This window comes from Eptatretus burgeri, chromosome 11 (genome assembly GCF_056783735.1).
Source record: "Eptatretus burgeri isolate ZD-2024b chromosome 11, Ebu_testis_v1, whole genome shotgun sequence".
In the NCBI taxonomy this organism is placed as follows: Eukaryota; Metazoa; Chordata; class Myxini; order Myxiniformes; family Myxinidae; genus Eptatretus; species Eptatretus burgeri.
The window spans coordinates 18,605,027-18,617,461 of record NC_140971.1 but is presented as its reverse complement, the minus strand read 5'-3'; the positions used below and the strand labels follow the sequence as shown (position 1 = coordinate 18,617,461).

The following is a 12,435-nucleotide window of genomic DNA, read 5'->3' as shown; positions in this document are numbered from 1 at the left end:
AAAGAACAATTAATACGGAAAGCAAGGATGAGGTACGCGGAGATCGTGAAAGAGCAAGGAGTGAAAAACAGGGAAGGACGGGAGCGACTTAAAGAGAAAGCAAGGTTGACCGACATAAAGATAAGGGAAAGACGCCAGAAAGAAGCGGAGACCAATAGACACGAGGAGACAACAGAAACTTATAAATGTATAGAGACACGGGAGACAGAAAAAATAGAGGAGAGACTGCATGATAATGACAAGGCCAGAGACGTACACACACACACGGAGGTAGTGGAGGATAGTGAGGGTGAGCTCGCGGAGTGTGTGGGGACCCAGTGCGAGCAGCTGGATGGCCTCCTCCAGGAACGAGGGGAGGGAGTCTGCCCCCTTGAGGCGAGTCACGACCAGGTGGGTTCGGTCGTGCTTTGCGAGGTCGAGGGGACGAGTGCTGTGGACGGGTGCACGCCGAGCTTGGGGGTTATAGAGGCCCCGGAGACCCTTGTGGGGACACGAATCCCCAGTGTGGTTGTCCCGGTGTGTGTGGTGTCGAGGTGTGTGTTCACGAGTGTGGCGAAATGCGTGCTGCAACGCACGCATAGCGTGGGTGCAAGGGCGTGTGTGAGAGCGACCGGGTGGGTGACAAAGACCCCGTGTGTGGAAGCGACCCCGTGTGTGAGTGGTGTGGTGGCGACTGTGCCGGAGTACGTGCTTCCCAGCACGCCGTGTGTAAAAGGGGCACCGCAAGTGGAAGAGGCCGTGTGTGTGAGTGAAACGGCCAGTATGGATGAAACACCGCGGTTGAGTGCCCCCGCGTGTGTGTGTGTCGCCGTGTGTGTGAGTGAAACGGCCAATATGAGTGAGGCACCGCGGGCGAGTGCCGTGTGTGAGTGGTATGGTTTGTGTGAGGGAAATGGCACGAGTGAGTGGAAGGCCGCGAGTGAGTGGAGCCACGTGTGCGAGGGAGGTGGCATGCGTGAGTGAACAGCCGAGTGCAAGGGAGACTGTGTGTGTGAGAGAGCGGTATGTGAGGGAGATGTCGGTCGGCATGCGTGAGCATGCAGCCGCGTCTCCCAGTGCGAATGTAATGGAGTGGAGTGTGAGCGTTGTGACACGCAGGTGTGCGTGTGTGGAATGGCGACGGAGACTGCGACAGAAGAAAGAAAGCCGGGTAGCGGCTGTAGTTGTTTCGGGGACCGTGCCGGGTTCACCCAGCAGCGAGCACGAGGTCCGTGCTGTGCAACGCACGAGGCCCCCACGTGCTAGCTTGCGAGAGTGAAGTCCCGGTCCGGAAACGCACGCGGTGGATTTGCCGATCCCGCGGACGGACAAAGCTTAGGCAGGTAAATGGATTTGGACCGGACGGGTTCTCCACGCGATCGTGTGTGTTAAGCTCCAACGGGCAAAGAACATGTGTTCGCGTGGGGAACCCCTCGAGACGTGGGGCTTTTTTTTTTTTTAACGCGCACGGTGACGTCATGGCTGCACGTGGGGTTGGAATCCGGCAGGAGGGGTATCCCTGCCGGATGGTACCGTCCAAGGAAGGACGAGGTACACGTGCAGCTGCATGACGTCACGGGCAGGTGCAAAGTGCGCGAGCTGTGAGTTACCGCGCTGGTGCTGCGCAATTAGAAGAAAAAAAAAAAGAACAGCAAGCCTCACTTTCGGGTGCACAGGATTCCTGGGCAAGGGGTGGAAGACCCCCTTGAACAGGGCACAGGATGGAAACTAGTTAGGGGGAAGGGTTAGCTGAGTTAGACCGACTTCATGGGGCAGGGGTAAGTCCTCATGGAGTCCGTGGAATGGATTAGTTAGAGGGATTTAGATGAGCTTTAGGTGGGGAAATAAAAGTTATTTTAGAGATTTGGAGACAGTGACAGACTTGGGAATGTGTAGAGGGGATGTAGTTTAGCTACGTAGTGTTAAAAGGAACGTACTTTAGTGTAAGGGATGACGTGGGAGCACGAGTTAGTTAGGGGATGTAGATAGAAGGATGGCAGAGTTCAGCGGTGAGTGTGTTGAAGAGTTGGTGAGTGAAGTGGAAGCATGTGCTTGGTGAGTGAGTGAGGCCAGCGGGTCTGTGTGTATGGAGCGAATGGGGAATGCATGGTGCGATGAGTGATTGGGGGGAGGAGTGACTCCCGCCCAAGGGACCCCGGGGTCAGTGTAGAGTGAGTTAGGGGGTTAGTCAAATTGAAAAATGGAGGTGGTTTTGTTATTGGTGTGAATGTAGGCTCGAAACCCATTTGGAGGGGTGCAGGAGCCCTGTTGACGGGCTGGGAGCGTGGCTGCGAAAAGTGAGTATCGCTGAGTGGGTACCCCGGGCACCAGGCTAGTCGGCCGTAGTAGGCCAAGGGCCCATGGGGGGCCGGGATAGCGTAGTGGGCACGGGTGCGCCTGCTTGGTGCGGGGGCCCGGGGCGCCATTAGCCGCGTGGGCAGTGTTGTGGGCACGGGTGACCCTCGGAAAGGGGCCTGGGAAGCCAGCCTGCCACGTGTGCGTTTCAGGGGAGGTGCCATGGGGGGCACTCCCCGGTGTTAGGGAGCTGGTAGGCTCGGAGGCAGTGTAGTGCCCGGGGGTGCCATAGCGGGAGATTCGGCAGAGGGTCGTGCATGCCAAAGGGAGCCACGTGTCCCAGCCATGAGACCGTGTGAGGGCACGGAGAGAAAATTGGGGGGGCGAGGCCCGAAATTGTGAGGACACCAACACAGGCGACGGGAATCTGGGTTTATAGAACCAATAGTTTAAGCGAGAGGCGCTTGTTGAAAGCCCCGGGGTAGTTTAACAGTTAAATGGTTAGGGTAGATAGGAAGTGTACCCCTCCGCACCATCCATCCCCTCACTCTCGTTGTGGGCTACTGGACCCACTTTGTGTTATAGATCGCTGAAGTCTGGGGAGCCCATTCTGAGGCTTCGTTGGGCCTCGACAAAGGACGCTAGCTCTCCCTTATTCCCCTCCGGGAAGGGAATGTAGGGGTTGGGAGTAGGCTAGGTGACAGGATAGGTTAGCCGAACAAGGACAGTACAGGGGGTTAGGGGACGATTTATAGTGGGAAAGTAAAATTAAAAAAATAAGTTGGGGCTAAATTGGGGTTTGACAAATTAAGGGAGTGGGTATAGACAGTGACAGGCAAAGGCGATAGGTTGGGAGGGAGACCGTAGGGTAGGTCCGAGCCCACCTTCCGAGTGGCCAGCACCACCGCACTCCCTCCACCAACCTCCACTGAACGGCAAAGGCTGGCCAGCTTCATCTGCTGGCTGCGTTGCTGCAAGGCAAAGGCCGGCCCACTTCATCGGCAGCTGTTGCAAGGCCTGTGCCGGCTGGATCGTCTGCAGCTGCTGTGCTGCAAGGCCTGTGCCGGTCGGATTGTCTGCAGCTGCTGTGCTGCAAGGCCTGTGCCGGTCGGATTGTCTGCAGCTGCTGTGCTTCAAGGCCTGTGCCGGCCAGTTCATCTGCCGGCTGTGTTTGCCTGCAGCGGCCTTCTTCTGCGGGCTGTGTTTGCCTGCTGCTTTTGCCATGCCATGCCCACTGCCCCTGTTCACCAGCCCCGTTCAATTTTGCGTTGCCCCCCCCCTGTTCATTGCCATGTGCGCCAGGATCAAGGCAACAGTTTGCAAGCTGCGAGAACTGCCCTGTTGGCAGCTACAACACGGGCCTGCAATGGCGGCCCGTGCACCGTGTTTGCGTCCATCCATTCATCCATCCATTCGTTGTGTTCATTGTGTGTGCCACTTGAGCTGGCACGGAGACTGCATTTGTGCAGCCCATGCACCGTTGTGGTTCACTGCGTTCAGTTAAAAAGGGAAGGCCTTGGACTGCGTGTGAGCAGCCGGCCACGTTCCCTGTCACCTGCATTGTTTGAGCCAGAGACTGCATGTGGGCAGCCTGGCTCCCTGCTAACTGCTTTCTTTTTGCAGAGTTCAATGATCCTGGGCCATGGTTTAGTGTAAAATTTGTAAGTTAAGGTTAAGATGTACTGTACATATGAGTGTGCCCCCGGCATGTCTGTCCTAGCGCCAGCAATTTTATTTAAGTCGTCCGTGTGAGTGAGTTTGTTTCGGTAGTTACTCAGCCCTCAGATTATTTATTTTGGGGACACAAATACCATGAATGTCGCACTCAGGGATCCGTAGGTAAAATGTACTAGGGGAAAACTACACATGATGGCACACGAAAATTTGACGACTCGGGACGAGTCTGTAAAAAGGGGAGGGGGTAGTGTTGTGGTTGACGAAATTCGCAAACCGCCATTCAGGTCCCTTAGGTGAGATATCTCTGTAAGTATATGTGTAGTTAGGCCCAAACCCGTTGTTTAGAGGGAATAAATGTCATTCATGCGGGCTGCGACCCTTTTAGATAGCCGTTTTTCTTTTACTATCTTTATTTTGGACCAGCCGCCATTACTACCATTACTACCACCACCAACCACGTCTCAACAGCCATCACACAACAACCACCAACCGCAACGCCGCTTCACAACAACAGCCACGACCTTTACCGTCACAACTCGCCCTCGCAACCATCGCATCACCGCATTCCCGCGCCGCTTGTGGGTACCGATACTGGACTCGTGCAGGGCGCGCACCGAGCAGCGGGTGCAAAGGCACCAGCCTTTCCGAAGCAATCGGATCAAAAACGACTCACGCCCACTTCTGTTCCGTCCTATCGGCGAGCGTGGGGCGATTTGGCCCCGCCTCCAGGTGCGTCGGAGTGTGGTCGCTATATGCAGATTCGCGGATCAAAAAGCATTCACGCCCACTTTTCTTCTGTCCAATGGGGAGCCAGCCAGAGGTAAAGGGTCGAAGGTGAAAGAGCGAAGCCACGGGGGGCTATAAAGGACCGCGTTCGCTCGTAGTTGAGTAAGTCAAGTGGAGTAGTTGAGTTGAGTTGGGAAAAGTCAAGTGGAGTTCGGAGTTGAGTTGGGAAGAGCCAGTCAAGAGAGGAGTCGGAGAAGGCAGTTGGACGGAGCTGTGGAGAGTTGGAGAGGTGGCGGCGGCGAAGGCAGTCAGGGGGTGCTCGTGTCAGAGTCGGGGAGCTGCGGAGAGGAGAGGCCGGCAACGCGACCGAGGTCGTGGTGGAGACGCTCGTCGCGGGACCCGAGCCAGGGAGATATCCTCCTTCCCCCGAGCATCGACAACCCCCTCCTGTTTCCCCCCGCGCTGAGATAGTGCGAGAAGGGGGCCCCGTTCCCACCCCATACCAGGCAGTGTCCGCGAGGCCCGCGGAGTCGAGGCGCCACCGCCATTTTGCGGCTCATCATCAGACGGGTAGGCCCGACGCGGTCTCGGCCCCAGGCCCGTCTGCCCCCATCATCCTTGAGGGTGGTCCTTTTCTTTTGCTTTGAGTATATGTGTTGTCGGTGCCGTCTGTGAAGTAAAACTGTATAAGTGTTGCCGTGTGCTCGGTAGTCAGTGGTATATCTGCATTGTGTGTTTTGCTTTTACATTTGCTTTTTGTGCATTATTGTTGTGTTTCTTCCACTTTTACATTTGCTTTTGGTGTATAATTGTATATGTGTGCTATCCGTGTGCCATCGCGAAATAAATGTGCTTTATGTTGAACTGTTTTCCCGTTTCGCTTCGTCTTTTCCTTTCTTGAATCTCCATCTTACTTCACGTAAAGGGTTGGCCGTGGGCTAAAACGCCCGATAATTAATCGAACCGTCGAGGCCGATGATAACACCGCTCGGTTATCCCGATAGCACGGAACGGGTCGCTTCAGCGGCCCGTGTCCGGAGTCGACCTGCGGCGAGGTGCGATCGCCCGGTCTACCAGCCGCGTGGGTACTTAGGTAGGTCGAGTTTGGCGAACAACCCTATCCCACGTGGGTGGCCGATTGGCACGATCGTGGTGAGGCCGAAAGGCCCACCCGTGACTAGCTCCCGGCGTTAGTCCGAGAGGGTCACGACAGAATTGTCCGTCCGGTGGGCGACGTGCCGCGATTCGAGTTACGTGGCCGTTCGCACGCCGGCGGGCGCGAATTCGCAACAATATTATATTACTAGCTGAAGTACCCGGGAATACCCGGGAAATTTGCCCTATTTTGTGCCCACTAAGCGATACTCACCGTTTGCAGCCACACTCCCAGCCCGTCAACAGGACTCCTGCACCCCTCCAAACGGGTTTCGAGCCCACATTCGCACCAACAGCAAAGCCACCTCCATTTTTGTCAATTTGACTAACCCACTAACTCACATTACTCTGACCCCGGGGTCACTTGGGTGGGAATCACTCCTTCCCCCAATCACTCATCGCACCACGCATACCACATTCGCTCCATACACACAGGCCCGCTGGCCCTCACTCACTCCATACACACAGGCCCGCTGGCCCTCACTCACTCACATCATTTATCTTCCCTTTATCAATTGTCTCCCTAACCCCCTTTATGGCTTGCCTGGCTCTTTCATGAGCAGATCTATCAGCAGTTAGCTGTTGCCGTGCGCGTGCAGTTCAAGAATTCAAATAACGGGAGGAGAATGTGTATGTTTAAAAAGTCAACGAATACGAACATTTTGTATTTCAAAAAACCCTAGCGTTTTTCACCATGAAGCCTTTTGTTATGATTAATATGCCGGCACACTATTCGAAAGCCATTTTTTTTCTAATGGAAATTTTATTATATATATATATATATTTTTTTTTTAATACATTTTTTTTCATTTTTATGGAGAGCCACTGAGCGCATCCTTGAGCTGAATGTTAGTTCTATATATGTGTAAAGTTTCATCAAGATCGGTTCACTGGTCTAGGAGCTTATTCGTCACAAAAAAAACACAGACAGACAGACACGGAAAGAAGGACTGCCATTTATATAGTAGATAACCGCACTAGAAATCAAAGTGTCAACATCACCGTCATACCGAAGAAAAAAAAAAACAAACAACAACAAAAAAAACCTGGGAGTCTGGAACACTAACGCTAACCATTACCTCGACGCGTTTCGACTTATGAGTACCTTTCAAGTAACGTGTTTCAACAATCGCGTAACGTGCCTACAACACGTTAATCATAGGTTAGAAATAAGTTTCGGGTATGCTAAACATTACCTCGATGTGTTTCGACTGATGAGTAACTTACAAGTAACGTGTGTCAATGATCGCATAACGTGCCTATACTACAACTTATGGCCAGCGTAGCGGAACGTGTGAGTCATACGCTGGCATATGTCGTAAAATTTCAAGCATGCAAAAATTTGAGGACAACCACAAAGTACAACGATGAAAGCCAGCGTACTACGACGTATGGCAGTGTTTTTCAGCGTGGTCTTAACGTATACAAAATTTACTCATAACATATTCGACGTGTGCCAGCGTTTTAGAAATTTTTTTCAGAAGTCGGCATACGCTGGCTAAATCGTCAAGGTATGACAGGGCCTTTATCGATGACAAGATATCTGGATCCCTCACCAGTCACAAACCTTGGGTTGACGTCAAAAAATGAAGGACGTTTAATCAATCATCCATCAACATCAACATTAATTAATTATCAACATTAATAATTTTATCAATAACTTCAACATTAATAATTAATTAATTATCCATCAACAAAATCGGCTTCAACGTTTTACAATTATTTCTACCATTTCACTCTGTCTCGACGTGGCGCTTCCTCTGTGATGTTCTCTTTCCGAATCCTCCACCCCATGTACATCGGAAGCATTTCAACGTACATCCCTGACTTACCCCCCCCCCAAACATTTAAAAACAAAAAAAACAGAAAAATGAAGCCTCATGGGGGGGGGGGGTGCTCAGGGTGAGATAACATCTTGAAGATGGAATCTCAGCTCCATGAGCCCTGCATTGAGATGGATCTCAGTCTCGGCACCACGAGCCCTGTATTGAGATGGATCTCAGTCTCTGCAAAATGAGCATTGCATTGAGATGGAACTCAGTCTCAGCACCATAGGCCTGGATTGAGATGGATCTCAGTGTTGGCACCATGAGTCCTGCATTGAGATGGATCTCGGTCTCGGCACCATTATTCCTGCTTTGAGTTGGATCTCGGTCTCGACACCATGAGCCCTGTATTGGGATGGATCTCGGTCTCCGCAAAATGAGCATTGCATTGTGATGGATCTCAGTCTCGGCATTGTGAATCCTGCATTGAGACGGATCTCACTGTTGGCACCATGAGTACTGCATTGAGATGGATCTCAGTGTTGGCACCATGAGTCCTGCATTGAGATGGATCTTGGTCTTGAAACCATGAGTCCTGCTTTGAGATGGATCTCGGTATTGGCACCATGAGCCCTGCATTGAGATGGATATTAGTCAAAGCACCATGAGCCCTGCATTGAAATGGATCTCAGTCTCGGCACAATGAGCCCATTATTGAGAAGTATCTTAGCCTCATCACCATGAGCCCAATAATGAGAAGCGTCTCAGTCTCGGCACAATGAGTCTAGCATTGAGAAGTACCTTATTTTGATTTTTATATTTTGAGAAGTATCTTACTGCACTGAAATTGATTTCCGTTTCGGCCCATGCCCAAGGAGTTGCTGTAACTGTGTCCAATAAGCTGACTCCAATGATAATTGAGGTAACACCGGTCAACGAGCGTATTATGAGACGAAGGATTCATCACTCCTTGGGTGTCCTTTCCCTGGTTTCTGCTTATGCTCCGACTGAGGCGAGTGATCTCACTGTGAAGGATGCATTCTATGCCATGCTCAAGTCTGTGGTTGATCAGTGCCCCAGGCGAGATACACTTCTCATCTTAGGGGATTTCAATGCATCGACTGGACCTGATAGTGATGGTTATGAGACGTGTCTTGGTCCCCATGGGTCAAGAAATCGTGGACTTCGGTTGGCCGTTTCGTGGTTTCAGTGCCCACAAGCTCATCGCTGGACTTGGTTTTCCAATGCTGGCGGTGTGGCAAAGGAGATTGACCATGTGCTCGTTTATGGTCGCTGGAGGATGATCCAGAACTGCAGGGGCTACCGGAATGCTCAGTTCCTCAATACTGACCACCCGCTTGTTGTAGCAACTCTGAGGTTGCACCATACATCCAGGAGAATGGTGTCATCCCAGCCAAGGCCGGATGTTGGCAAGCTCAAGGATGAGAGGGCAGCTGAGGAGTTTGCGAACAAGCTGAGTGGAGATTTGGGGGGTCTGGGTACTTTGTGAGATCCTGAAGAGTTGTGGAGTGCCTTCAAACCACTGTCCTTGATGTTGCTGGTGGATGTCTTGGAAATCACCAAAGGGCGAAGAAGAATTTTGTCTCTCAAGGGACACTGGATACCATTGACCAGAGTTGCAGGGCCAGGCTGAATGGCAGAGCTGAGCTGTTCAGGGAGCTGAGGCATAAAACTGTTCATGAGCTAAGGGTGGACAATTAGGCCTTTGTGTGAGGAATCTGTGAGAGGGTAGAGCATTAGCTGTGGTCAAGTGATTCTTGTCCTTATTACAGAGGAATTCGCGCATTGTTTTCATCCAAGCCCATCCCTCGGTGTACTGCATTTCGAGCAGAGGGTGGGAGGCTTTTGACAGAGGAGTCTGAAGTGAACGCCTGCCGGGCCGTTTACTCTGAGCGGTTGGACCAGGCTGATCCACCAGCTGTCGAGTTGGACGTCAGGGGTGTTCCAATCACTGTTGCTGACCCTCCATTCAACTGTGGTCCACCTTCGTTTGTGGAAACACAGGCTGCAGTGAACTAGTTGAAATGGGGTGAAGCTCCTGGGATCTGTGGCATCCATGCTGAACTTTTCAAGGCTGGTGGAAAAACTATACTCATGTCATTGCATGCAGTTCTGTGCTCTGCCTGGAACATGGCATCATCCCAACTGACTGGAAGAGTGGCCTTGTTGTCCCTCTCGAGAAAGGGAAGGGTGATCGCCAAGACTGCAACAACTACCGAGTGTTCATGCTGCTCTCAGTGCCGGGCAAGGTCTTTGCTCGGATAATTCTTGATAGGGTTCGCCACCATCTGCTTTAGCACCAGCGTCCAGAGCAGTCAGGCTTTCCACCAAAGAGGTCAACGATTGACCGTATCCTTGTTCTACGGGTCCTCAACGAACGTAGACGAGAGTTTCAGCAGGGGCTGTTTGCAGTCTATATTGATCTCTGTTAAGCATTTGATTCAGTGAATTGGGATGCCCTCTGGAGGATTCGTGGTCTTCGTGGGGTGCAGTGCCGGATTAAGCCTCGGCTGGCCCTAAGGCACATTTTGAAATTTTAGAGAATGGCCTGAAAATTTTAAATTAGATCTCGGACTCATGGAAATGGACCCCAGACAAAAGATGAACTGATTCAAGAACAAAATATTTAATACAAAAAAGACAAATATTTAATGTGAAAAGAAAATAGTTTATTTAATCCCTCTATACAATTTGCAGTGTATTAATATATGCATGACAAAACACGTACAGATTTGGCACTTTGCTTTACAGTTTACTAGACCTTAGATTGCAACCTTGCGCACTTTTACAACTGCAAACTCTTCAATTACGGAACTGAAGTGCAGTCCAGTTCTCGGAGCAAATCACTTTCAATGCACAAAAGGGCCAACGCACCAAGACGCTGTTGATGCATGGTAGAACGCTTCACATCTTTGATTCTCTTTAGCTGCGAAAATGAGCGTTCTCCTGAACAATTGGTGGCCATCAGTGCTAAGTATATTCGGAGAGCCACTTCAGTGTTTGGAAAGGCTGCATTAACTTCAGTGGTGTGCAGCAGCGCAAACATATGCTGTGCACACCCTGTTGAGGGGGAACTTGAGGGCAGTTTGTTTTTATACCAGCAAATGAACTGAAGGAACTCTGACACAAAATCAGTATTCAGATCCTTGTGATACACACTGACATTCCCTGTAATAGCAGTGTTGATATCCTCGTCGGTCATAGAGTCAAACTCTGTCAGAACGACAAACCGCTGCAGCACTACAGAATACGCCTCTATGCGTTTCTGCAATGCACTTCGCAGTTGGTCAATGATGACATAAAATGTATTAACTTTGAATTTTTGTTGGCCCGTCATCCCTTCTGTGGCATCAGTAGCATTTCCATCATTGTCACGCTTCTTACGCTTGGGCATTCGCCGACTTTCGGATTTGTAAGTGCTGTTGCCGCAGCGATCACATGCTTGTTGCTCATAGAAATCAAAATTTTCTCTGCACGCATGCAAAAACTTATTCAAACTCTTCAGCAGACAAATAGCCGGTGTCAATTCTATGGTTGCACTTTGCAACAACTTGATGCAGCAGTTGAAGCGCTGCAAAATATCATTCCAAAGTTCACACATCAGGGCAACTTCTATGGTGCCCATCTTTTCTGCCAAAGAATCCGCCTCATTTCGTGTCTCCCTGTTCTGATTTTCATCTGCAGAGATCTCTTCGAGAGCACTCTGGAACTGGTGGTAACCGCGGAACAGAGCTTCAGTGGCATCAGCTCGGGCAGACCACCGGGTATCCGATGGGTATTTCGGAACAAGGCACCCAGGTTGCTGTTCCACATGGGTCTGCAGGACACCCCAACGGTGTGTGGATGCCACAAAGAACTCATGCAGCCGCTGCAAAAACCCAAAAAATGAAACCGCTTCAATGCAACAATCCACCGCGGACTGACCAACTAGGTTCAAAGAGTGACCTACACAGGGAATGTAATCAACCAAACTGTTCTTGGTCTTCAAAATTTGCTGCATACCATTGTACTTGCCCGACATATTACTAGCATTGTCATACATCTGACTGCGGCAATTGTCAAAGTCGATGTCATGGTCCTTCAAGTATTGGAGAAGAGTATCAGCAAGATTCTGACCTGTATGACTAGAGATACTCATGAACGTGAGGAAATGCTCGACAGGCTTGTGATCTGTCATGTTGACGTAGCGGAGGATGAGAGTGAGCTGGTCCGTATGGACAATGTCTGGTGTGGAGTCCACTGAAACAGAGAAATACCGCGACTTCGAAATCTCATCCTTGATGAGACAAAGTACTTGCTTGCCCATCATAGCAATTAATTCTTCGCAGATTGCTTTTGACAAATAAGACGTGTGACCGCGACCCCGATTGGCATGGTAATGGATGTGCTGGGACAAAAACGGATCAAACTGGCCAATCAACTCCAAAATGCCCAAGTAATTACCATTGCTGCTGGAGCAAACAATTTCGTTACTACCTCAAAACAACTGACCCCTCTCGCAAAGAAAAGTAATTGTGGCAACACAACGTGTCAACACATTTTTCCAAGAGCTGCGCTGCTCCAGCATGTTTTGATGCAATTGCTTATCAACTCGACCGGCATCAGCACTCCGCTGACAAAATGTTAGAACTGATTCTATGTGCCTTCATAGAATTTCATGGTTGGGCCTTGGGCTGAGTTCATGGGCCTTCAAGTACTGAGCCGTATTCTTCCAATCAGTAAATCCCGAGCCAGAAATCTGTGCAGCTCTGTCAGAGGAAAACAGAGGGCATGGAAAACAGAAAACGCAAGCTTTGGCATGAGAATAAACCAACCA

The 12,435-nt window shown here is 50.6% G+C and overlaps 1 protein-coding gene across 1 annotated transcript; it reads right to left on the bottom strand.

Annotated features, from left to right (window-relative positions):
* Positions 1-10,425: 10,425 nt before the first annotated feature.
* LOC147016601 (zinc finger MYM-type protein 1-like) lies at positions 10,426-11,925 on the bottom strand. The gene has a single exon (XM_085847944.1). It carries the CDS (start codon positions 11,923-11,925, stop codon positions 10,426-10,428), a length of 1,500 nt encoding a protein of 499 aa, XP_085704070.1.
* Between the last annotated feature and the right edge of the window lie 510 nt (positions 11,926-12,435).

Coding starts and splice junctions, on each gene's coding strand:
- LOC147016601 (XM_085847944.1), bottom strand. CDS start 11,925: ATGGGCAAGCAAGTACTTTGTCTCATCAAGGATGAGATTTCGAAGTCG.